The sequence below is a fragment of the Onychostoma macrolepis genome, chromosome 20, assembly GCF_012432095.1.
Source record: "Onychostoma macrolepis isolate SWU-2019 chromosome 20, ASM1243209v1, whole genome shotgun sequence".
Lineage (NCBI taxonomy): Eukaryota > Metazoa > Chordata > Actinopteri > Cypriniformes > Cyprinidae > Onychostoma > Onychostoma macrolepis.
This window is the reverse complement of record NC_081174.1, coordinates 23,495,443-23,520,657: the sequence shown is the minus strand read 5'-3', so window position 1 is coordinate 23,520,657 and position 25,215 is coordinate 23,495,443. Positions and strand designations below refer to the sequence as shown.

General features: G+C 37.6%; 1 protein-coding gene across 19 annotated transcripts in view; it reads right to left on the bottom strand.

The window, feature by feature from the left end:
* adgrg6 (adhesion G protein-coupled receptor G6) overlaps nucleotides 1-24,934 on the bottom strand; it is a 38,614-nt gene extending 13,680 nt beyond the window's left edge. For 2 of the 19 annotated variants that reach the window (XM_058756259.1, XM_058756262.1), the window contains exons 1-11: nucleotides 23,949-24,033; nucleotides 20,974-21,062; nucleotides 15,292-15,645; nucleotides 12,440-13,060; nucleotides 8,941-8,982; nucleotides 6,604-6,669; nucleotides 5,406-5,474; nucleotides 4,598-4,657; nucleotides 4,448-4,489; nucleotides 4,290-4,340; nucleotides 3,813-3,854 (exon numbers count right to left, since the gene is read on the bottom strand). In XM_058756259.1, the coding sequence (XP_058612242.1) occupies nucleotides 3,813-3,854; nucleotides 4,290-4,340; nucleotides 4,448-4,489; nucleotides 4,598-4,657; nucleotides 5,406-5,474; nucleotides 6,604-6,669; nucleotides 8,941-8,982; nucleotides 12,440-13,060; nucleotides 15,292-15,645; nucleotides 20,974-21,062; nucleotides 23,949-23,953 (1,441 nt within the window). In that variant the 5' untranslated portion in view covers nucleotides 23,954-24,033. Of the gene's footprint in view, nucleotides 1-3,812; nucleotides 3,855-4,289; nucleotides 4,341-4,447; nucleotides 4,490-4,597; nucleotides 4,658-5,405; nucleotides 5,475-6,603; nucleotides 6,670-6,962; nucleotides 7,818-7,846; nucleotides 8,096-8,940; nucleotides 8,983-9,166; nucleotides 10,033-12,439; nucleotides 13,061-15,291; nucleotides 15,646-20,973; nucleotides 21,063-23,948; nucleotides 24,034-24,128; nucleotides 24,147-24,614 lie in introns of those variants that run through there. The other 17 variants (XM_058756269.1, XM_058756278.1, XM_058756270.1 and 14 more) reach the window with 15 other exon arrangements.
* Nucleotides 24,935-25,215: the final 281 nt, after the last annotated feature.

Genomic DNA, 25,215 nt, shown 5'->3' with positions numbered 1-25,215 from the left:
AAGTCCACACAGACATGTAATATGAAAGGGAGCTTTACATGGACATGGGTCCAGTTCATGAGGGTCTGTAGTGGTCCCATTGGTGGCACTAGTATGCACAGATCCAAAACCTGCACCGACTCCGTTGGTTGGGGTGTCGATCGTGCCATTTGTGCGGACAAAAGACTGGCCATCAATAGCTAGAGACGGATGCGTCTCGCTATCTGTGGTGGCGGGCTGAACAACGAGCGCATTGTGGCTATGACTGGAGGGGTTTGCTGATTCATTCTTGGCCCAAAATGGCCGCTTTGTTGTTGAGGAGTGGACATGTTTAGTGTCCAGCAGGTCTTCACTGTGGCTGCTTGAGATGTCCATTGATTTTGAGGGTTGGATGACTGGAACGGAGGCAAGTTCTGATGGCGTGCTGCTTGTAAAGGTGGAAAACTGATGAAAAGCAGGGTCTGGCAGGGTCTGAGATGACAGATCTGCACCAGTCATAGTCATTTGCAAAGGAGCATGAGTGTGCGGCACGATCGCTGACCATGATTCAAATGTGTGTATATCTGTTCTAAACAATTCATAGTCTTGGATAGTGTTTGAATGGCTCACAGTGGTCACGTTTGCAAAATTACTATGTGAATCAACAGAGTCACGTGTGCTGTTTTTGTTAAATGACTTAGAGACTTCTGAGACATTTAGAGAAGATGTTGTGTTGAGAAACCATGTGGTAGTTGTGGCTTCAACGTATTTGTGGGTTTGACTTGCTCGGCCATATGCACCAGAAATAACAAATCCATCATGATAAACCTCTCCTTTAGACTGAGAAGGAAGGACATTGCCAGGTTCTATGAAGTTAGAAATGTCCATTGTCTCTGATTGATACCTGAATTTGGTTTCATAAGGTGAGGCCTCATCTGGTCCATTCTTACTTATCGAATTGAACAAAATCGAGGGAAATATTTCAGTTGATGAAATTTGGGAACTCTCCCAATTGGCTTTGAAGTAATCCGACCATTTTGACGCGACCATGCCATGTTCTGAGCCGAAGTCAAAAATGTTGTGGGAGGGCAAACTGAATGTGGGCGACACATCTATCTTCTCCACTTTCATTTGGGAATCTGAATTAAGCGGTGAAGACTGAGCACCTCTCCATTCGTCTGTCAGGCCCACCACAGAACCGTATGGTAATTCCGAACTTGCGCTGACAGAAATATGAGGCATATGTGACAAGTCCCTCAGATCAGCCTCTGAAGGATTAACATCGCCTTGCCCGCTTAAGCCTCTGAAAAGGGTCTCTGGCAATCTGTTTACACGCGACGGCTCTAGTGCCAGAGGTGAATCTAATTTGGACCGGCTGCCCACTATTGACGTAGAAATGCCGCTCGTGATGCCTGGATACGCAGTGAGAACACTGCGAGTTGGGAATTGGCTGGAGTCAACAGCTTGTGGGTTTTCAGAGAGGATGAATTGATTGTTCATTGAGGGTAAAACCAGGTCAGCGTTGTTTTTGGCATCAGCGATAAAGAGACTTTGGGCTGAGCCAGGTGTCAGAGATGGGAAAACATCAGTGTGAGGCGAAGAAGACAACAGACTCGGTCTGATGGCCTCTGTCATTAAGGAGTCACTTTGAACCCCTGCAGTAGGCATCGAATTCAGGGGCTCAATAAGAGTGGCAGCACTGCGGGTTGAATTCATAAGCAGTCCAGCCACCGGCTCGACACTATGAGAAGAAGCGAGAGAGGAGATAACAAGTGTCTCTGTTGTGAGGGAATAGCTGCCTTGCGGAACGAGAGGGCTCGCTGCCAAAGGCTCTATGAGTAAAATAGTTTGATCGGGGAGATTGTCGAAAGAGCTCTGTTGGGAGGTTGATGAAAAATAGGAAGGGTTGGTATCAGTAAGACTGTACTCAGGTTCTCTAAAGCTTGTCCTGCCATAACCCTCTACTAAAGTTTCCACCTGGTCATGAGTAACCATTGTGGGCTCGACGGTGGACTTTTTCTGACCGTGTTGCGCATCTTTAAATGTGTCCTCGATGGCAGTTGCCTCTGAGAGGCCCCAAGGCACAGTGCTTGTTAGCTTTATATCAACAAGTTGTGTGGGCGACCGCTCTGGCCATGCTGCTGTTTGGTCAGAGAGACTCTTGAGCTCAAGCTGGATCATTTGCACACCTGTTCCTCCCAGAGACACGGTGGGAGATGGGATAAGTGTCCAGCTGCCGTCTGTCTCCTGCCTCTCTGAGACCTGTGCCAGCTCTGTCATAGCCCAGGGTAAACTAAGGTCTGACTGACTGTGTAAATGTTCCTGTTTGCTAACAGCCTGTCTCATAGGTCCAAAAGTCGTGGTGTTGACAGTAGGCACACTTTCTACCTCTAAGAAAGACATGTTATGGGGGATGGCAGTGGCCAAGCTTTCATCCAGGGAGTAGGTGGAATCAAAGTCGAACAAGCTGAAGACATCATCATCCAAGTCAATGTCGTAAAAAAACGCCTCCGGGCCAAAAGCAGATGGGTAATCAAGTATCTCCGTGCTGTTTTTGTCACTATCGCTCAGGACCAGTTGGGGAGCTAGTGGCTTGTTCTTACGATTACTGTGTGATGGCACCTGGAAAGACTCAAAGTCTTCACTCTGATTGTGAGCGTCTGATTGCCACGGAGGCTTCACCTGGGAATAGGCTGGCCTCATGCTTGTAGAGTCTGTTTTCTTGGCAACGGGGGCCACTGTGGATGTTTTCGGCAAGTGGGATTCATTTGTCATGCTTATTGCCGGTTGGGCAGGCGGCTTGGTCAGATGGATGGCGGGACGTTTGTGTGGTCGAGTGACGGCAGCCTCAACTTTCTTCCTCACGGGCCAGATGAGGGGTGTGGAGATGAAGCCGAGTGATGTTTTGGGGCCCCGGGGTGCAGGAGCAACAAGAGGCCTAGCAGGGGGAGAGCTAGTGGACGGAGTCTCAGCGCGAGGAGTAAACCGCAGTAGTGACCACAAAAATGCAGCCCTCTCTTTTTCTGCTCCAGCTCAATTATTTAGCAGAGGATCCCGGATTTGGTAAAAATGAAGAGGTCAGAGCAGGCTATTATTTATCTTTGTAGATATACAGTACACCATACAACAGAACAATATACTGGAAAAACAACCTGGAAAAGAAAAACCCATTCTAAAAAAACAATATAGAAGTTAGCACAATGACTGTTTGAAATAAAGCACAAACATAATCCAGTCATTAACACATTGCTGGTGACTGTGAAGAAAGCAGATTATATTAGAGCACACACACAGAGTGCTATGCACAAAGTAAAAGAATAAGAATGGTAGTTAATTTTGAAATGTAGCTTTGCTAAAAGCAAGAGATCAGTAGAGAACTGTTGGTTGGCTGCCAGGAAAGGTTTTAGTTGAACACATTTAGGGAATTTCAGAATATGCAATGAAAGAGAAGAGCGAAGGGAAGTGTTTAAAGACTTGAAAAAAATACAAAAAGCTTTCAAGATTCTAACAGATACATACACGAGGTAGAAGTCAAGTCCAAATTGGAAGAAAAAAAAACAAGCTAATCACAGCACACACTTGACAAATAAGACTTAGAATGGTGTTTATTTATACAATTAATTCGGAACATTCTAATATTCGATAAGTATACAAAACATGCATAAAAATAGGTATGAGGCCTTTCATCTGCACCCAGAAAATTTCAGAGCAATTAACCAATCGTTTTAATTACCGTGCCCATTTAAACAAGCTAGCAGTTCCCATTCTGCACATTCAAATGAAAAATTAGCAGTGACATCCCCTGGTAAGCACAAGCAAGCCATTTATGACATGAGATAACAGGTTTGGCTTACCATTGGTTTTGCGGTTGGACAGAGGTGAGTTAGTAGCAGCAGCTGCAGATGAATGAATGGATTAAATGACTGATGAATGGTTTAGGTAAATGAACACACATAGAGTAAAGCTATGCACGAGGACATGAGACCAGGGTCCATATACATGCCATGCAAATTTTTTCTGTTTATTTTTATCTTTCTTGGGCAATTCAAGGTATCTGCCAAAACAATGTTTAACTATTTTATCCAAAAATTTTATTTATTTATTTTTTTAAATATTGCAGGTAACAGCACATTAAGTGTCCAAATGCCACAAACATTTGACATGTATCTAGTCTTACAGTACATCAAATAAACGTAAATCTGTTCAAATAATCAGGTCTTGCAAACGTATAATCAAATGGATGTAAAAGCAGATTTTCTAGACATTACTGAGTAATTTAGCTAATAAAACTGGGAATTGATAATACATCTTTTGTAGAAGTGATGTCTTACCAGGGTTGATGGGTGGTGGGTTAGATTGAATTAAAGGTGATGTAGTTGGTGCTAATAATGGCACACACATGTTATAGGTTTGGTTAGTAAGGCAATATGAAACATAGCATGCATGTATATTAATGGCTAAATCTTTTACTCAGTAACTGTTAGCTTACCAGTAGTTGTTGTTTTAGCGCTAGTAGTTGGTGTGAGTAGAGCTAGCATTGGTACAAAGAAGCAGAGCCGCGCACATGTATTAGTGAGGGCTTTTATCATACCTCATTAAACAGAATATAAAACAGTAGGAAACCTAGATAAGTGCTTACCAGAAGTTGTGGTTAGAGGCATGCTAGAAGTAGATGTGTATGAAAGAGTAGTAGTAAGAGCTGATGAAGAAAATACAGAGATAATGAGCTCTACTGACATGCATCCATCTTTAAAATGATAAAATAAACATCTACTGGGTTATCTGCTTCATAACATTATTTAAAAAATGTAGATATATTTTTGACTTGGAATACATCAGTGAAGAAAAAGATGGCATATAACAAATACAATTTTTGTCATAGTTTAAACAACACAAGGGTGAATAAATGATGACAGAATTTTCATTTTTGAGGAAACTATCCCCAGTTATAAAAAGTAAACTGCCCCATTTGGCATATATTTAAATTTAGACAAACTGCATTGTTACTACATTATTAACAAGAGAAGGGGGTCATGCCTTAAATGACCATTCATCAGTCATTTAAGGCATCAATTAATACTGTTTATTAACTTTTAAATCACTTGTAAACTGAAATATGACAGAAATGAGCATTTCAACCAAAAACCATTTTGCATGATTATTAAAAAATAGGGACATTATCAGTAGAGTGCTGTGATTCAACCAATTCACCACATAAAGCAACCATTCTCATTGGAATTTTTTCAAATCTACTTTTGAGCATTTAAAAAAAAGCATTCGAAATTCTGGAACACAGCCACTAGCATTAATAAAACTTTCGCAGCTAATAACGATGTTCGCCAAATGAGTTGACCACCACCTGTTCTGCATTAGGCAAAAGACATTACCCTCATGAAACAAAAGGAACACAGGCATAAAATGATAAGAAGGCAGATGTGAATGCTTACCATGGGTTGTTGCATTAGTAGGAATCATGTTAGTGGTGGCAATGGATGCGGTGGTAACAGTTAATGTTGCTGGTGGCAGGGATGGAAGAAGGGCACACTGGCATTAAATGGAGGTTAGAGTGAAACCAAAAACGCAAGAACAACTGGTGGAGCAAATGAACAGTTGTGTGCATTACAAGCATAGCGTGAGATGAATATGGAAAAAAAAGAGAATAACCAAAAATGAGAAACATGACATGTTCTAAAACTATTTAATGGCAAGAAAAATTGGGCAACAGATGATTGTTTTAACTTCCCTTGCTGAGTCACACATGCGAATGAAAAGGAAAATGTTTCCTTCTCATAAATTTCTAGTCATTTTCTATAAACACCAAATAGGTCAAATTCTACCTTGTGTATCCTCAGAAATACATACAGTCAGTTCATCCTTTTTTAATGATTTTTTCCCGTCAGATATGACAGCCAGTTATATGTAATTAATCATTGTGAAATTTCAAGAAGGAAATTATATAGAAGTTACCAATGATTCTATATGCACTGATATGAATTTCTGTGCAAAGATATTTTATCTCCATGATAGGTTGCTTCTGCAAACATGATACATTAAAAAAATTATGACGACAATAATAGTTCAGTGACGAGTGATGTTGATTAAAGTTTATTTCTCAATCAGAAGACTAACTTTATTGAAAGACTGTCAAATCTCCAGGCATGAATATGCCATTTTTGTACTTCATGGGAATGAATATTATGCAATGAAATTTCAGTAGATCAGTGGGAAAGAAGCATGGGACAATGACCTTTAATGGCCATTACTATGGACAGGAGGCCTGAGGATTCTCATGGCTCCCAGATGATGATAGACGTTTACTGGCCACCAATTCGGTTCAAGGGTGTCTTAATGAGCGGAAGGCAAGCTGTTTTTATTTGTCATGCTTACGCAAGTACTAAGACTTGCCAATTAAGTATTACAAATAATTTTCATGGAAAATGGTTGTATGTTAAACTCTTTCATGTTAAAACTAGCAATGAAATTAAGAGACAAAGGAATAATGTTAATCAGTCATAAATGAGTCAAAAAGGTAAAGACTTTGATGAGACAATATTTGTTTATAATGGGTCAAGTAATTATCTAGTAAAAAATGTTCTGAGGAATGTGTTCAGCAAGAAAAGTTATAATTAGGATATTTTTTCCTACCTGGGCAGCCAAGTCCAGGGGAAGCACAACCTGTGGTTCCCGGGGAAAGAGTTGCTATGGCAGTGCCTAAGAAAGATTTGAAAATTATCATTTGACATTTTACAACAAATGAAATGTAAACAGTTCTAAAGTGAAACTAAATAAATAGCCAGTATGAGAATGCCTCATGATTACACTGAGAAAACACATTATATTCAAAATTCAAGAAAATATCTTTAAAATCTAAATGCTGCACAAAGTCACAAAAATACATCTAAAATGAATCAAGTTTGAGATGGACAGACTTGGACATTCCCAAAGCACTGTCAAAAATATTCATTCTCTCTCTTTTACATCCATAAATAGAAATTCAAGTCTACCTTAGGACAAGATTTGGATCGTAAAAGCGTCATACATTTCCCAGCACTCCTCTGGGCTTTGACAATGGAATGTGACCTCAAAATGTCCACACTGAAACTTGAACATCAGCGACTCAAAGGTGGAATTTAATAATTTGCCACAGTTGAATGACAGAAATGTTCTGCAGGCTGGTTTGATCGAGGCCCAGGAATGCCACCTTTTCTCAACACAAATCCATTAGGGGTGAGTGAAATACCAAATTGCATCTTCTTGTGCTTTTCAAATCTTTCCAATTCATCCGCTGACATAAAGCTCAAGCCGTGTCTAAACAACATGCTTGAATGCATGAAGACACCAAATCTTGAAAATAATTTAAAAGCCAGGCAATCCCCAAAAGCAAAACCTCAGCTTGCAATGCAAATCTATTGGTTAAGCTTTAGTCAATGAAATCTTCATCAGAGCATATCTGAGGATTGGAGCGATGACCAAAAGTCTAGTCAATAAACCTTTTGCACAGACCAAAATTTTAAAGGTTTTCCCAGATCTGTTTGATATTTTTCACTTTTTAAGATCGCTAAAGGATTTACTACATGTAAATCAAAATGCTATTGGTTCCAACAAAAGCTGATTATTTTGACATTTTCAAATACAATGTAACTCTGACTTAAGCTCTGGAAAGCTCTGGACAAGTCATTTGTGAAAAAGATGATTCGATTCAGGTGTCAAACTACACAAAGGAACTAATCCATTGTACATCATAGGAATTAAGTAGTAGGGTAACTTTAAGATCTCTTTAATATATTAACGGAGATGTCACATTGCGTAAACTGCCTAGTGTTATAGCGCAGAGTCTCTGATCATCCTGAAGTTCAGTGTTAAAAGGCAGGATGAGGGGGAAAAAAACCTCAGCTGTTCTAAGGACAGGCTCCTCTGCTGCATTTCCAAGCAAGGTGGGATCGCCGTCTCCCACTGGTCTTGTCAAAGGATGAGAAGGAACCACATGAGTAGCCAATGGAAAGACAGGGGAGGGTAGCGTTTTAAAGGCATGCTTATTAGTGACAGCATTAGTTTTGCTCCGGGCTCAACTTCACGGGCCTCTTGACTTTATGCCAACATCACAAGCACAGCTGGTTGTAACTGAGCAAAGGAAATAGTTATGTGTCATAGGTTCCAGCGTCTAACTGTCTGCAGAGGGTTGAGGGGGTCTTGCACTGCTCCTGTCAAGGTCAAAAAAAAAAAAATGCTAGCTAAAAGCAAAAATGCCCTGGAATCGGTCTAGCACTGAAATTGCAGAAATTCTAAATGAATGAATGGAACAAAAGATTGTATTAAAGGGGTAGTTCATTTATTCACCCTCATTTCGTCCCAAACCTGTATGACATTACCTGGATACAGTACTCTACCGTATGTGACTTTCTTTAGTAGAGTACCAAAAAGGTACATTTCTAAAAATATTCTGGTCACTCTTTTCAAAATAACGTAGCTCCAAAATGAAAAAGGCATCAAGTTAATCATGTGATCAGGCTAAATGATTTATTCTAGAAATGGACAGATCTGGTTCTCATGTTCAAAACAGATAAAATCTCACTAGAATTGAACATTTTCAGTGAATAATAACTTAAAATTCACAAAGATGATATACTGACTCCAGATGTGCTGTTATTTCTTGTGGTGCTTTTGCATTCTTTATGAAGCTTGAAGCAACCAGTGGCATACTAGAAATTAACCTTTTGCATTTTTAAAAAGCAGAAAGTACAGAAAGTCATACCGGTTTGAAACGACATGCGAGTGAGTAAACATAAGTATATGCTAATAAACATCAGCTTTCCAAATGTCCGTCAGTAAGAACATTTTATAGAAAATAAATTATACACTGTGCAAAAAAGCATCTATAGGTACAGCCACACGTTGAATGATTTTGTGTATGCGGCATGCATGACCTACACAGCTCAAAGCAAGCAATTATGCACATATTAGGCATGTTAGCAATACACTCACCACTAGTTGAAGCTTTTAAGTGAATGCAATTTGGGTAACAGACTGTAAAAGAAGATGAGAAATTAGTTGCCTTTACAAACTACAGTTAGCATAAGCACTTAATTCAATTGAAGTTAGCCAATGGCAGGGATATGTATGTACTAGGCATGGGACGATAACAGGTTTCAAGGTATATCGCGGTTTGGAAAATTCACGGTTTCAAAACCACTAAAATTTTTCGTTATACCGTTCCTGCGGTATGCGCTGTTTTTTATGTGTCGTCAAAGACGGAAAGTGCAGGACTCCCTCAGTTGTGAGCAGTGAAGAGCGTAACGAGTCACACGACTCCTCCTCCTCCGGATAGCGGTCAGTGAGGGTCACCTGTGTGCAGGATGATGGCCGAAGGAGGTGAATCCCTGGAACTTTTTCCCCCGTCGAAAAAGGCGAAGTATGCTGTATGGGAATTTCTCGGGTAACGTAGACTAATGTTCCGTACACAACGGTGTTCCGTACAGATGCCGTTTTGGCGCCGATCGCTAAATAAATACTTCCAGGTCGTACACAAACGATATATCTGTGTCGTCTTCATTTCTCCCTCTTTCACCCTCAATCAAGACAGAGACCCATTCGCCGTTTGTTTCAGTGTTGAAATAAATACTATTTGGCTTGCTACCGAGGCAGATAACATACCTAATTAACTAGCTAACGTCAACTAGTTTCCTCCCTCACGTTACTTCACAGAGCGGGGAATAGCAGACTAAAGTACTACGTTTCTGCGATTTAGTACACTAATTAAATTTAGCTGGTATCGCGTCTATAATTTTAAGCCTCCTGCCATTTTTTACATCTGTTCAAAATCACGTAATTTAAAAAAGAAACAAACTGCTGGCTCAGGTGTCTTTGCCACTGTTTGAGTGTGTGTGTGTGTGACACACTCACGCGCTCTCCTTATGTGTATGTGCACACATCTTTGTACCTCACCGCTCATAACTTGGACTGAAAGATGAATGTGTAGAAAGTGAGCATATCTCCAAAAACCTTGTTGAGCTGCAGGTTTAATTTTTTTACATAAATTGTTTTGATTTATGTTTTTGATTATTGAGCTGTAGGTTTAGGTTAAGTGACTGCATTTTTTATTTTTATTTTCATTTAGAAAGATTTTTTTTTTTTTTTTTACAGAAAATTATTTATTTATGTTCTGATTATTGTTGAGCTGCAGGTTTAGGCTCACTTAAGTGACTGCACGCAATTTAATTAACAAGAATTCAATTATTTATATTAATTATTTAGCCTGACATGTTTACCGTTTCAAAATGTTCTATACGTTTCTTAAAAATAAAATGTATTGTGTTCAGTGGAAAATTTTTGTTGTTTTTTACCCAGACATTTAAAAATAACATATTTTAGAGCTGTAATCGCAATACCGTGATACCGTGATATTTTTATCTAAGGTTATCATACACCGTCAGAATCTCATACCAGCCCATGCCTAGTATGTACATTGCATACAGCATCTATCAAAGGAATTTCATGCTTTGAAATGGACAGATAATTAAAAAGCTTTTGAAAACATTAATAACAGTACATACAAGTAAATAGTGGGAGTCCACATTGAAAATCTTGGATTCAACATCCAATTAAACCTTGAGCCAAAATAGTTTAAAAATTGTTTGATAAAAAACTCAAATAAATGTAAAACAAATATGAAAAAAGATTGTGCACTATTTATGAGATATTACTTTTGTGACATTTGTGATGCACAGGATGGTGATCGGTCAAGGCTATCATTTTCAAATCATTCTCAAATCATTCAGTTGCCAGCAAAAGTAGGACAAATCAAATAAAACATTCATGCTTGTTACCAGACACAATTTTACCTCTCAAGCAAATTAATTTTCTTTTAAAGATGTTTTACTAGAAAAAAATGACTTTGCAGGCTAAATAGAAATATTTTAGATTATGCACTAGTTAATTACTTTATAAAAAAGCTAATTTGTGATGCACAAGATGGATACAAAGCAAAGCAAAAGGGGGACAAATCAAATAAGACATTTGTGTATATTTTCAATTAAACTTTTAACTCATACTATTTTCATGTTAATAATACAATTTGCAATGAAGAAACGGTCAAAAAAGAGAAGCATTTTCAGAGCTTTGCAGCCCACTGTATATCAACATAAAAAAGCCAATGTGTTGCTAATGATTTGCATATGATCAAAAGGAACTCTCTGTTCTGATGTTCTCCTGACAAGAAAATACCTTTAACAGGGATCTATATAGGCGATTTAACAGGTTATCCAGAAAAAAATAATTCCAACACAACTTCCAAGACTAACACAGACCAAATGTTCACACAGGACGTATGGCTTTATCTGTCTTAGGGCACAGAACGTTACTGAGTGAGTTAATGCTTTTGATCTGAGGCGCCATAGTTTAAAGCGACACTTTTTTCCATGGGCTGCTGACCCAAGCTGTGCTGGGCATCTAGAGTTTCAGGAACCTAACTAAGTGGAAGAAAGCAGTCCCTGGTGAGGCTTGTTATGCATGTGAGTCATGCCTGCTTTTCCTCTATTCCACCCAAAGCTCATTCCTCTATGCTGAGAGTTGGAGGGCATTTGAAGGACTTTAAAAGTGTTGTCTTAAGTAGTGGGATAAGAAATGGTTCTCAAGATTCTTTCTGCATTTTTAGTTGATCAGAAAGTGCACAAGGAATGGGCCCCTTTAAACTTGGTATTAACATCCACATGTATCTGGAAAGTATCTGGATACCGTTTAACTGTATTGCATTTTCAGTGTGATACAATGACATTTATTTATGTAAAATGGAAAATGTGCTGTTTTACATATTATTTGTGTGGTTGTATAGACTAAACAAATTTAGCATGCACTAGCAGTCTGTGACCACCTCTGAATGTGTTTTTAATGCATCTTGGGTGCATTTACATACAGTATGGGGTTTATTGTGATCGCAGGACTGGCAAAGTCTTTTCTGTTGGTTTAAAACTACAGTCCTACTACATGTATTTGTATTTGCTTATGCATTTTCAAAGACTTTCAAAAGTTTACTTCTCCCTTTTGTTTTTTTTTAGAATGTTTGAAATTTTTACTGTGAAAATAAGCTGAAATTACTATTATTGATTACTAATTTCAGATTTTGAATTCATCAGATAAACAAAATTGTTCTCTTATACCTTGTGTAATACCTTATTCCAATGCCAAGTATAAAGGGGGCCTAACAGTTTCCTTTTGCAATGAAAATCGGAAAAAATATATAATAAAAATATATAATAACTCAACACTATAATTTAACACATGAATGAATGAATAAATAAATAAATGTTTTTATTTGAAATTATGTTTGATTATTATTATTATTTATTTCATTTATCTCATAGTTTAACTAGTGGGCAAAATGATAAGGCACTGAGTTGTGTGTGATGGCTTCTCAATTTAATCTCTCCCGTTTATTAATTTATAATAAACTAGCTTCCGCACAATAGAACTGAAACCGTATACTCACTACAGCTGAGAGTGCTGTCGGTCTGCGTGTAACTGCCTGGGATAGTCCAGAAGCGATGATCCCAGTCAATGACGTTTCCCTCGGCATCACAGGTGAGGACAGACAGCTCGGAGTAGGGCATGGCGTAATCCCACAATCGGAAATTGTACATGAAGCCATCCAAATTCTGATCATCCACATTGACCGAGCTTGACCCCTTTCCTGCAAGCTGGAGGATTCCCCCACTCGGCAAGGTGTAAACCTGAGAGGCTGCGCAGGTTTTGGCTCGATAGTGACCTCCAAAGTACACTGCCACAAGGCCGGTGGACTTGGTCCAGGTGAGGCAGATGGGCGTCATGCTGGATGTGATGTCTGAGCTGGTGAGCAGGTCGTTTACAGAGCAGTAGGAACCGTCGATGAACAGCTCCATGCCTCTGTCTGTCTTCTCAAATGCCAAAATGGATCTGCCATCAGCATCAGACAAGGTAAAGATGGTCTCTGTACTTTTCTGGGCCGTGCGGGCGATCTCAAAGCACACAGTGAACGCAGTGAGAACTGGAATGGGGACTGAATTGGACACTCTCACTACATTCTTGCTGCTTTTTGGCATTGTGACCTTCTGGTTCCTCAGTGCCACTGCCACTGCAAGAGTGAAAAACATTACATCTTAAAATATGACACAAATGCATGCACTTAGTTATTGTGGAAAATGGAAAATGGTTCATTCAAACCTCTTTATGATCTCCAAATTGGTTAAACAGGACAACACAGACTAAATTAAAATGAGAATCAGCTAATATAAAGTAACTGTTTCATTATACACACATGAGAAAAGAAGAGAAACATGAATGTCTGAAATCATCCAAGTTTGTCAGGAACATTATATTAAGTAATCACTCTAAGACAAGCTTATTAAACTTCTTCCAAACCGGACAATCATATTCTTTTGCCCATGTTAAAACACCTCTTTTAAGTCAGATTTGCTGACACATTTAATTTAAACTGGCGGAAGTGTGTGTCTGTTGGCCCTCTCACTATAAAAACCACAAGCAATTTGGAATGGAAAAATACACCTCCAGTTGTACTATTAGATCCCTGCACTCTATGTTCATGATGCTTTTTGACATAACCAGACATCTGACGCAGAACAAGCAACGGGTTTGCTGAACACTAAACACTAATGAGCTTGATCTCAAAGGTGTTTCATTTCAAAGCTGTTTCACTGGGAAGGTAATAGAAAATACAGTGTCTAAATCTGTAAGCTACTGGGTACTAACGGGAACCTTCACACCTGTCTGACTTCATAACAAAGGTTATTTTTGCAGGTTGTTATTTCTTTTAGAAGAGTGTGTGCTTTTCCATTGAACATAACTGTGTCCGTCAGTTTATACAGGCACCCTTGTTGCCTGATAATGAGCCTACACCTAGGAATTTGTAGTTTTGTTCACAAAAATAATTCTAACCCTAAATAAATACAATGTGTGACTTCCCAAACTCTTTCCGTGTTTCAAACAATTCTACAAAAATCATGTCTTCTAGTTAAACCAATATAACAATTTTACATTTTAGTTTATTGTTTTCACCTCAGAGTTAAAAAAGACACTTTTTAATTTTTTTTTATTATTATTATTATTTTACACCTTAAACTAACAGAAATTATAAACTGTTTTCAACATTGATAATAAAAATAAATATTTATTTAAGCCCCCACCTCCACCCCACCCCACAATGTTCACATCATTCTGTTCCAAAAACAGGCTTCCATTCGTTTATGAAAAAGAAGCAAAATCTATGCCAGTGGGCATGAAATATTAACTTAATGTAATATATATTATCTGAAAACTAGCCTTATTAGGTCACAAAATCAAATGAATAAATTAGTAATTGTTTTCTGAAAAACAAGAAAAAAAAACATTGATTAAACTACTTTGCAGGCTGAAAACTCTTGTTGACAGAATGAGAGAAGTGCTGAATAAATAACTCAATGTAGTTAAATGACTGTGACCGTGGTCATGAGAACCCAATGAGATGATACTTATAGCGTGAATGGCAAAGCAATATGTGACCCTGGACCACAAAACCAGTCATAAGGGTCAATTTTGAAATTGACTGAGATTTATACATCATCTGAAAGCTAATAATAAATCATAAATAAGCTAATAAATAAGCTTACCATTGATGTACGGTTTGTTAGGATAGGACAATATTTGGCTGAGATACAACCATTTGAAAATCTGGAATCTGAGGGTACAAAAAAATAAAAAATAAATCAAAATACTGAGAAAATTGCCTTTAAAGCTGTCCAAATGAAGTTCTTAGCAATACATATTACTAATCAAAAATTAAGTTTTAATATATTTACAGTATGAAAATTTACAAAACATCTTCATGGAACATGATCTTTACTTAATATCCTAATGATTTTTGGCATAAAAGAAAAATGGATAATTTTGACCCATACAATGCATTTTTGGCTATTGCTACAAATATACCCCAGCGACTTGAGACTGGTTTTGTGGTCCAGGGTCACATATGATGTGAGCAGCTGTGATAGGAAACGGAGCGATAGAGTTCAGAAACATAATCTTGATAATACTGCTGTCTATGATGTCTGATGTTTATTCACTGCATTAAAACACAGCTTTCGCTGTCACGCTTGTGGGGAAAGATTATCTGCAAAACATAATTAATGGCAAACCATAACAGGGTACAAAAAAAAATCTATTTAATTATACATTATGAAATAAATATTAATAAAATATTAATAAATTAAATGATTCCTTAAAATCAATCATGAATGATAAAAAAGGATAAATTAAATTATCTTACATAAATAAACATGCTGTGAAGAGCTCGCCATGCAGTAAACATACCTTGCTTGTAACTGATATGGAAGCCTTTCTTTTGGACACTAAAGTCTGAGTTAAAGGAAATCTCCATCACATTGCCACTGGAGTTGAGAGTTAGTCCATTGGGTGTTAAGCCGCAAAATTTGGCATCGCTCATGCCAGTGCTGATGACGATGCGGTCATAGATGCAGCCGTGCGCTTCCTCGAGCTCAAAATCTAGGAAGGTGATCTGCACTATAAAGCCGGTCGGGGCCTGTATGGTCCACTTGCAGGCCTGACTGGGTGGGTAGTCATTGGGGTAGCAGGGGGAGGTAAAAGAGCCCTGGGAGTCGGTGAGCACCACATTGCAGCTGACGCTACTCTGGCAGCTCTGTGCTACTGCAAGCAAACAGGTCACATGTCACTTTAGCTCGCAAAGGACAGGTATTAGAAGAGGCCAAGGACAGGAGAGGAGTCAGGTGACAGGAAGATGCATTTAGACAATCGTTGGGTTAGTGCATCGACAAGGACAGAACGGAAGGGAGACAGATATCAAGTTTGATCGAGATATGGTACGTTACTGTTGGAGTCCTGGAGCCATTTTCCCATTAAGACAACCTAGAATCTTGAACCATTTCATGGACTTACGATCAACGTCACCAACCATATCCTTTAAGATCCCTCAAGGCAACTCTCGGATGTGAAGACTTCAATGGGGGAAAAAAAAAACTTGACTCAGAGACAATGGCCTCTGTTCATACAGTCCCGAAAAGTACATAAGCAAAAACCACAGCACTTTTTGGCAAATTGAGCAGCGCTGAGCAATTAAACTTTCTCAAGATGCAGTGGCTTCCTCAGGACAAGCTTGATGTAAGTAAACAAACATTACTGAGGGTTAAATTTCATAACCCATTCCAACAGTCAAAGGACAAACTAATTTCAATGATTTATTATATGCTCTCCAAGTAAATAATATTCCATGAGTTTTTTTTTTTCTTTCTGCAGAAACAATTTTTCCTTTACAGTAACGATATTGTTGAGAACAACAAATTGAATTTTCATGCATGAAATTTTAAAACTCTTTGCCCACTCCCTTTGGTCCACTAGTGGCCATAAAAAAAAGTATTCATAGTAGTAGGTTTGAAACTCGCAGGTATAGTCATCGTACCTCAGGAGAAACAGGAAATATGGGATTTGATGGCTTTACACAGATTCCAGGTGGGGAACAATAAAAAGCACTTTAATGATGAGAACTGCTCTCTAATAGAATAGAAGGATAAAGGGCATTCACCCTAGAAAGGGAAAATGATCTTCCGTTTAAGGGGACACAAACTGAACCACAGAGTTCGCTCTCTTCAGAGACCTGAGTCATTACATGCCTTGTGTTCACCAGAGTGGACAGTTGATATAAAGGCTGAATTTCAGACCACTTACATTTCAATCCAAACTATCAAGAAGCCAAAACCACACACTTTTCTCCTTTCTGATTCTGTTTCAAAGAGGTCAGACATTTAAAAGCATTCCTAGAATTAAAATAAATCTTTTTATGAAAACGCACATTATCACTACTGTTGCAAACTACGAACTTTGCTCACTCTCTAACAAATTTGGTAGAATGTTACGGATTAAAATATGTATGGAATAAAATCAAGTTGTTGAAGTTGTTTAAAAACTAAATTTTCTTGTTTTAACTTATTTTAAAGCTATCATTCATTTTAAGCTATCTTAAGCATACTTACAGTATGTCTAAGTTAGGTCCAGACCAAACACACTACAAGGTAAATGTGAATGAACTTTAAAGGATACAAATTACTAACATACATAATAGCGATATACACACATTTTCTTGCAGAAGTGTTACTGTGTGCCTATGTACAAAATTAACGGATAATTTCTTAATGGAATAACACTATAAGACATTTTTGCTTGTGCTTGTTTCCCACAGCCCTGTGCCAAATTTAAATTAAACTAAATAAGTCAAGAAAAGGCAAAATATGTGATTAAAATTACTTTTGGAGAGTGACTCTGAATTTAATAAAGTATAGCACATTATGTGTTATGGCTCCAAGGCAAAACGATCGTTGGCTGTATCGCTGCAAGTTGTAAACTGTAAAACAATTTAACTAAATAGATTTTATAAATGTAACTACTACCTCATTTTTGATTTTATTTCATATTTAAAAGCCAGCAGGCTCTACATGCAAACGACACATCATAAATGTATAGCAGACCCTTTTTATTGGAGCGTAAGCTAAAGTTTCTGCACATTTGCATTCTCCTGGTCCCCTCTGGAGGATCAAATACACCACACAAATCAGAATGTCAGACCAGTCTGAACTGGGTCACTACAAAACCCACCACAAACAAGACCCCATCGACACACCTAGGACAGAAAACGGTGGAAAATTCATAACAGTTGTCCAGCAAAAACAAGTAAAGAGGTGAGGGAAAAAAGATCATTCTTTCCGCCGTCATGCCTGGGGTTTAAACAAGCAAGGAATGGGATCAGCTTTTGACAAGTGGCCTGTGAGTGTTTTGCAGAAAGAGGCTGAAATCACTATTGGATGGAATCACGCTACTGGAATATCCTGCTGTTTTATAGTTGTGTGCAAAGCTGTCGGAGTGGGCCACAGTAAAAAGCGGCACGACTAACTGTGCTACAGAAGCCACAGCTCTAACTGGCACAATATATCGTGTGCTGCTCAGATCCTGGTTCCCACCCAGGACGGGTTCATCTCAGTAGTGCGTCAGGGGGACTGAACACGTCACCTGCCTTTTTTAATGAATTTCATTCGCACAAACTGTACAAAACAGGATCGCTCCACTCAAAGGTCATTTACTCACTAGTGAGATCATTCAAAATAAGTACAATTTGTCTCGTTCATATACTTATGTGTAAAAACATCTTTAACAATGAATAGCTGATAACCGCTTTCACTATGTGCTGAGTGTAATAGTGTTAAATGTGTTGAAAATGAAATGTAATACATGTAATTTGTAATGTCAACCCTTTTATCTTTTTGAAGGTGTAAGTATATCACAGATATATTACAATATATTAATTTGGCATGAGATGGAACAATGTCATTTATTACACTTAAACACATTTAATAATTAATAAAAACTAAAATAATGTTTTTTTTTAATAATAAAAGGCACTGGTTTGCTACCTAATTTTTGCACTACAGTGATACCAATCAAATCAAATAAAATACTGGTGATAGGATGGGATTTGCGCAGTGTTGTGAAGTGAAGGTCAATGAAAGAATGCCTGCATGATTTTACAGGAGAAAAGGAGAGCTTTGATCTCAAAATGTCCTTTTAGAAGAAGGGCGCTTAGGGAAGATGCCAAAAGATGGAATGCCAGATACATGGATCCCAGGCTAAAAAGGCCTGGGAGATTAAAAATAGCCCTTTCAGCAGCGTCACATTTTGTGAAAGCTTTAATCCTGAAATGTCTCATTTCTCTCACTCTCCTGGCAGTTTACCTGCTGTCTTTGTACCTCAGGTGTGCTGCATTCGTCTGCCAAGGGTCAATTAACAGCTCACCCAAAAATGCGAATCCTGTCATCATTTAGTCACCTTTCTGTCATTACGGATGCTTGTTATTTTTTCCTTTCATGAAAACGAAAAGCAGATGCAAGGCAGAATGTCCAAGCCGTTCTTTTTCATATAAAATAAAATAACAAATAAGCTGCTATATGGGATCTGAGCACTGTTGTGATATTGATATCTGATGTGATTGTGATAAATGATATTATTTTCATTTTTGGGGGAACTGTTCCTTAATTGAGTCCATCACTTGTGCACCTTTTTTGCGTTGCTCTTGATCAACATGGAGCAGCTGTTATAAGGATTCAGTGAGATTTAACTCTATAAACACACCCATGGCTCCTTGGCTCATGAAGCATGGCAGAAAAACAAGGGCATCCAAGAACAAACATGTGACAAGTTGTGTGTACATTTGCGGTTTTGGTATGAAAACAAGCAACAAAAGCATATTGTGAACTTATGCACAAAGAGGCTGGTCTCTCTATGGGCTATAATCACATCTGGTTTTAATGACAACCTCTTGCACGAGGACAGTAAAGATTCCATGTCTGGGATGGAGAGTCTGTGTGCGCTGTTTACTGAACGTGGCAAATCATATCTAATCAAGTTTTTCATCAAGAATTTTCCAAGTTTGAACTACATTTGATTTAGGCGTGATTTAAGTGAGGTCTGGAATGCCTACGAGAGGCGGACGTCCTAAAATGATGTTCGAAATTGCTCTTGGCCTTCTCTGCACAACATTATTCCATTATTTGTTTTTGCTGTGGCTTACATTAATCGAATTTCATTGTTTTGAAAGAGTTTTAGCACTCGCTTGTCCGTTGTTTAAACTATTAAAGCGCTTTAGAAATCTCCCTGATGCTGATTCCCAGCATTAAATCTGATCTTTGCTCTAAACCATTTCTGACAGGCATCCAAAGACTGTAAACGTTCCTTCTTGGACCAATATAACAGTACGAACAAATCAGGCGAGCCATGGTATGCGACTAATATTAAAAAGACACATGCTTTTCATATGCAGCGCACAGGGAACTTAAATTCAGCAACAACAGGCCGATTAAGGATTCAAGCTGCCAGTTAAGGCCATGTTTTTTTGGTTCTGAAATTATTAATAACACGTCTGAATTATAACTCGGTCTCAGGAGAAACTGTCGTAACAAAGATTATGTCAGCTGCACAAAAACAACTACAAATGTTGTGCGTAATGACTGGCCTACAAACAGAAGCAGTCACGGTAAACCGTTTAGCCCATCAATGCATGCTGTGAGACCACTGACAGAGCCAGATCGCACCCTTGGGTCCTTTTTTATTTATATATGGAGGAGTATATGTAGGATCTTTCTTCACAGCTAAAGTGATTGTGGCGTTATTTTAAAAAATGTCTTTTTATGACTTTGAGATAACTGGTTGTGACTAGGACAAGGACAACAAAAGCATGTTAAAGGTGATTAAAAAAAGCATGATATAGAGCAAGAAAGTCATTTAAACAAATGTAAGGAAGCTGAGAGAAGGTTTAAAACATGTACATCACATATGTGACCCTGCACCACAAAACCAGTCTTAAGTCGCTTGGGTATATTTGTAGCAATAGCCAAAAATACATTGTATGGGTCAAAATTATTGATTTTTTTTAATGTCAAGATCATGTTCCATGAAGATATTTTGTACATTTCTTACCATAAATATATCAAAACTTCATTTTTGATTAGTAATATGCATTGCTAATAACTTCATTTGGACAACTTTAAAGGCGATTTTCTCAATATTTAGATTTTTTTGCACCCTCAGATTCCAGATTTTCAAATATTGTATCTCGGACAAATATTGTTCGATCCTAACAACCCATACATCAATGGAAAGCTTATTTATTCAGCTTTCAGATGATGTATAAATCTCAATTTTGAAAAATTGATGCTTAAGACTGGTTTTGTGGTCCAAGGTCACATATATTAAATGATTAGAGAAACAGTGAAATAAGTAAACTGAAAATATGAAATAAAGACATTAAAAAGGGGAAAAGATGAATTCATGAAATGGAAGCAATGTTGATTGGCATGATATGCAATATATATACATATAAATTATCAGATTAGAACTTAATTATGGCTTACATTTCCTGATAACACACTATTTGCATTATTACATTTTACATTTATAACTGTAGAGGTCCTTTACCTGAGATGGAAAAGCAGCACAGCAGCAGGAAAACTGTGAGAGTATTCTGGAACTTCCATCTCCACCACCTACCACTGATGAACGAAATCCTGCCAATCAGATTTAGCAAATTAAATTTCAAAACAAAACCACAATTTAATTTATTACTTACATGTAATTTTAGTACAGTGTAAATACACAAAACCCACAACTGCATTAGAGGTTTCATTAAATGGATTGCCGTTAAAGCCCAGGACATTATTTGACGGATGTTTGGAAACAAATTCGAGTTTATTTGTGTAAAAAATGCAAATAGCGTCATGAATTGTTGTCTCTGGTTTTCTTAGTCACTGACTTAAAACACTTCATACACAGCAACTGGCATAAACTTCATGCATTAGCTTTTCTCACTCTCACACACAGGCAGGAGCACAATATCTTTATTCATGCGTCTATAATTTAGGAGAACTTTGAAGGTTTAAATTATGTATTTGTGGCATGGAAACCGTTTTTTTCTTGTCAGAACAGTGACCACAGCCATGCAAAAACTGCCCTGTTACATAATGACTAATCACTCTCCCACGTCAGCCATAATAGGTTTGCTGAAAAAGATCACGGATGGTGAGGTTTACAAAGGGGTACACCACTATTTACAAAGCAAAACTTGAATATGAACATATATCATAGCTGCTAAAATAAACGGAAGGATACCTTGAAAAAGCAATTTAGCTATACAGAAAACCAGTATCTAAAAAAAGAAAATGATAATGCTTAAAACTACAATGCTTTTCACGGTCTTAAAGAGACAGATCACCCCTCAAAAAACATAAATTCTGTCAACGTCTCATGACTAATATAGAACACAAAATAATTATTTTGAAAGTCAGTGAGGTCTAAACAACATTGAACTCCATTGACTTTCATAGTACGGACAAAATCAGGGACATTTTTGAAAAGGTATTCTTTTGTGTTACACATAAGTAATAAAGTCAAAATGTGTGAAAACAAAATTCACTTTTGGGTGAACTATCCCTTTAAACTATTGTTAACCCTATAATACACTAACCATCCAATGTCCATCCATGTTCAAAAAGAGGTCAGGATACTGAGATGTGCAGTACAAAAGAACCAACTCCACATCCCCTTAAAAGCAATGATTGTAGTCTACAACCTGCTCAGAATGGATCACTATTTTGGTTCTTCAGATCCACAATAATGGACTGTATGGAGCATTGCCCAGGAGTCCCTGCTCTCATTCCTTTATAAAAAGACTGTGCTGTTCTAGCAGAGGCGACTGACACTATCAGCATCAGTTTTCAACTTTAAAATGGTCCTTCTGAGAGCTTCTTGTCACAGATTGTTGACTAGCTGCAAAAACTCCAACAGGTTTTTACTGGAAAGGGAAGCTGACAATCATTTTGAAAATAAAGGCTCTTCAATGATTCAGTGTAACCCCACAGATTCAGAAAAAGAACCCCTTTATCGTGGACATTTTTTTGGGGTTCGTGAGTTGGTTCTGGTTCTTTAAAGATAAAAAACAGTCATGATGTTACAGCTATAAATATCCATGTTATTCAGATCAGCGTCTTGTTTTCCCAAACTCTTTAAAACATCAGAACATAGCTGGTTGTCTAAAGAACTAGAGAAAAAAAGTTCTCAAACGATTCTCCTATTGAATCAAGGAGTAAAGAGTAAAGTTAGAAAGCACGTAGCACCGATCTGCACATCCAACTCAGAAGAATCAACTGCACATATCTGTGACTTTTCAATACAAACCACATTAAGATGCAAAATTTGAAATTGGATATCAACAAACAACCCCTGATCCGAAATCTGCTTCCAAGAAGGCGAGTTCTGGTGAGTCATTATCCGAGGTCTATGGAAAATGAAGATTCCAGCGGGAGACGACAACCAGAGACCTCATAAGTTATTCTGACGAAGACATTATTTGTTTAATTGGGCATTGTTCATCTGTATTAGAATTAGGGCGATAAATGTCTTCATTATTATAAATGGATGGAAAATTCCCTCCATCTGAGACTGAGTATGTTTTAATGAGATTATCGCAATGCTTCATTTGATACTATGGTTAATAACACATAGTCTGTATAAGCTTTTGTTGCCAAGACTTGAAGTGTGTGAAGTTACAAGATACTGTGTGAGGTCCCAAGATCTTGTTTCATTTTAACAACCATTGTCATAATATAATAGAGATCTCTATTTTCAGCCCACAGCGCAGTTTAGCGAAGGCAGAATTAGCCAGCAGGACAATAGACAGGGCCCTGAATTCATATTTTATTAAACAACCACAACATGCCATCAGTAACATTCATTAGGCAAGCCGCAATTGTAGAATAAAATTATTAAATAGGGCATGAAACGAGAAGGGAATCTTATCTAAGTGGAATGTAAGTCAACACCCTGACATAAATCATTGTTGCAAATCATGTTACTACATATTTTTCAGCCTTAAATAAACATCCTCATATCATCTCTGTAAGGTGGTGCATTTGGCATGAGCGATCAGAATGAGGCCATTTATTTAGACCACCATATAAAAGTCATGTTATACATGACATTAGGGAACATATGAATATTGTTCAGAACGCTCCCCTAAGCATATGTAAATACACATGAATGGGGTCAGCGACTCATGGGACCGTGCAAGCAGCATAAAGAACTTGATTCATCATGGCAAAAATGAGTTGGAAAACCAGAAACAGGGGCTTCTGGTATTCAAAATGCTAAGACTCTCATGCTAAGAAAATTATAATGCAAAATAAAAATTATTTGCATTAATATGAGCCACTATTGAGTTACAAAACCTAAACCTTAGATGTAACTGAAAAGTACATCAAAACTTCAACAGTTTTATTATCTTCAGAAACACCACAGCTGTCAACACTACAGGTAAATGGGATATTCATCATTCTCTAATTTTTCTCTGACATGAGCTCATCTCATTTAATGACCTAAGAAATTCCACATTAACCTACTTCATGGTTGTGCCTTAGAATCAAGTAGACTGTCCGACATCAAATGTTTGTGATGCCTGAAAACGCTGTGTAGGCAGGCAGCTTACTATAGTAAGAGAGACAGACTATGAGTGGAAGCTATAATTTAGACGTAGACATTTTAAATACTATTTAGTTGTTTACAGTTTTATTTGCGGTCACCTAAAAGTCCAATAAGCAACTCATCTGCCCACCAACATTGTAATGTGACACCCATTCTTTTGGGCCATGGATATTTCACTCTTAGTAAAAGAAGAAAAATATAACTAAATGCGCACAATACATACATAAAACAAGACTACATGCACTTTCCATTTATAAAAGTAAATGACCTACCTGAATATCAACGTTGTTTTAAATAAGAGAAAATATATAAAAAATATAAATAAAACACGTAGCGGTCTAACAGCTCACTCAGTTTCTAATAGTATTATTATTAGGATTAATTTTAGACGATATTTTAAACATTTATTAAAACGTATCAATATCTTGTGGTCAAATTCTATTTCCACTAATCAGAGCCCTTTATTATCAGCGAAAGTTAAACAGGAAAAACCACAAGACTAATTTACTTGAGATTTAGTCTGAATATGTAACATTAGGCTAATTTCACAAAGAAACGTGTAAGTAGTTCAAAAAGTCACTTACATTATTTCATTGAAGCTCGTCTCGTTGAAGAAGCATTATATCTCTTCTCCTGTTTGAACAACTTGTGAGAACTTTGAGAGGCAGCCCACCATCAATTTTCACGCGCCACGCCAGTGATTAACACACACATATCATCACCGGAGATATTTTTAAATTAATTGCACTATCTATTTTTGATGGATGAACCTGTTCTCCGAGCAGACAGATGCTGGGTAAAGCGTTAACAAGAGTTTACTAGACAAAACTGTGCTCGTCCAACCGCTGGAGGCAGTTCTCGATAGAGCCCCACCCTTCAGTGAGAGAAATCCCGAGGAGACCCCAAAAAGAAGAAATAAATAAATAAATACATGAATACTTTGCATTACTGTTTGGTACGCACTGTTGCTAGGATTAAATACGATGATATGAGCAACAATGTAGAACAGTATATGATTAAGCATATGATTACTTTTTATAAAATGTCTTATTTAGGTAGGCTATAGGCTAATAATACACACACGTGTGAGGGTGGAAAAAAAGAAAAATAGGAGAAATATATATATATAATATTAATATTGTTTTCTGTGTCATTTTAAATTAACTACACACACACACACATACA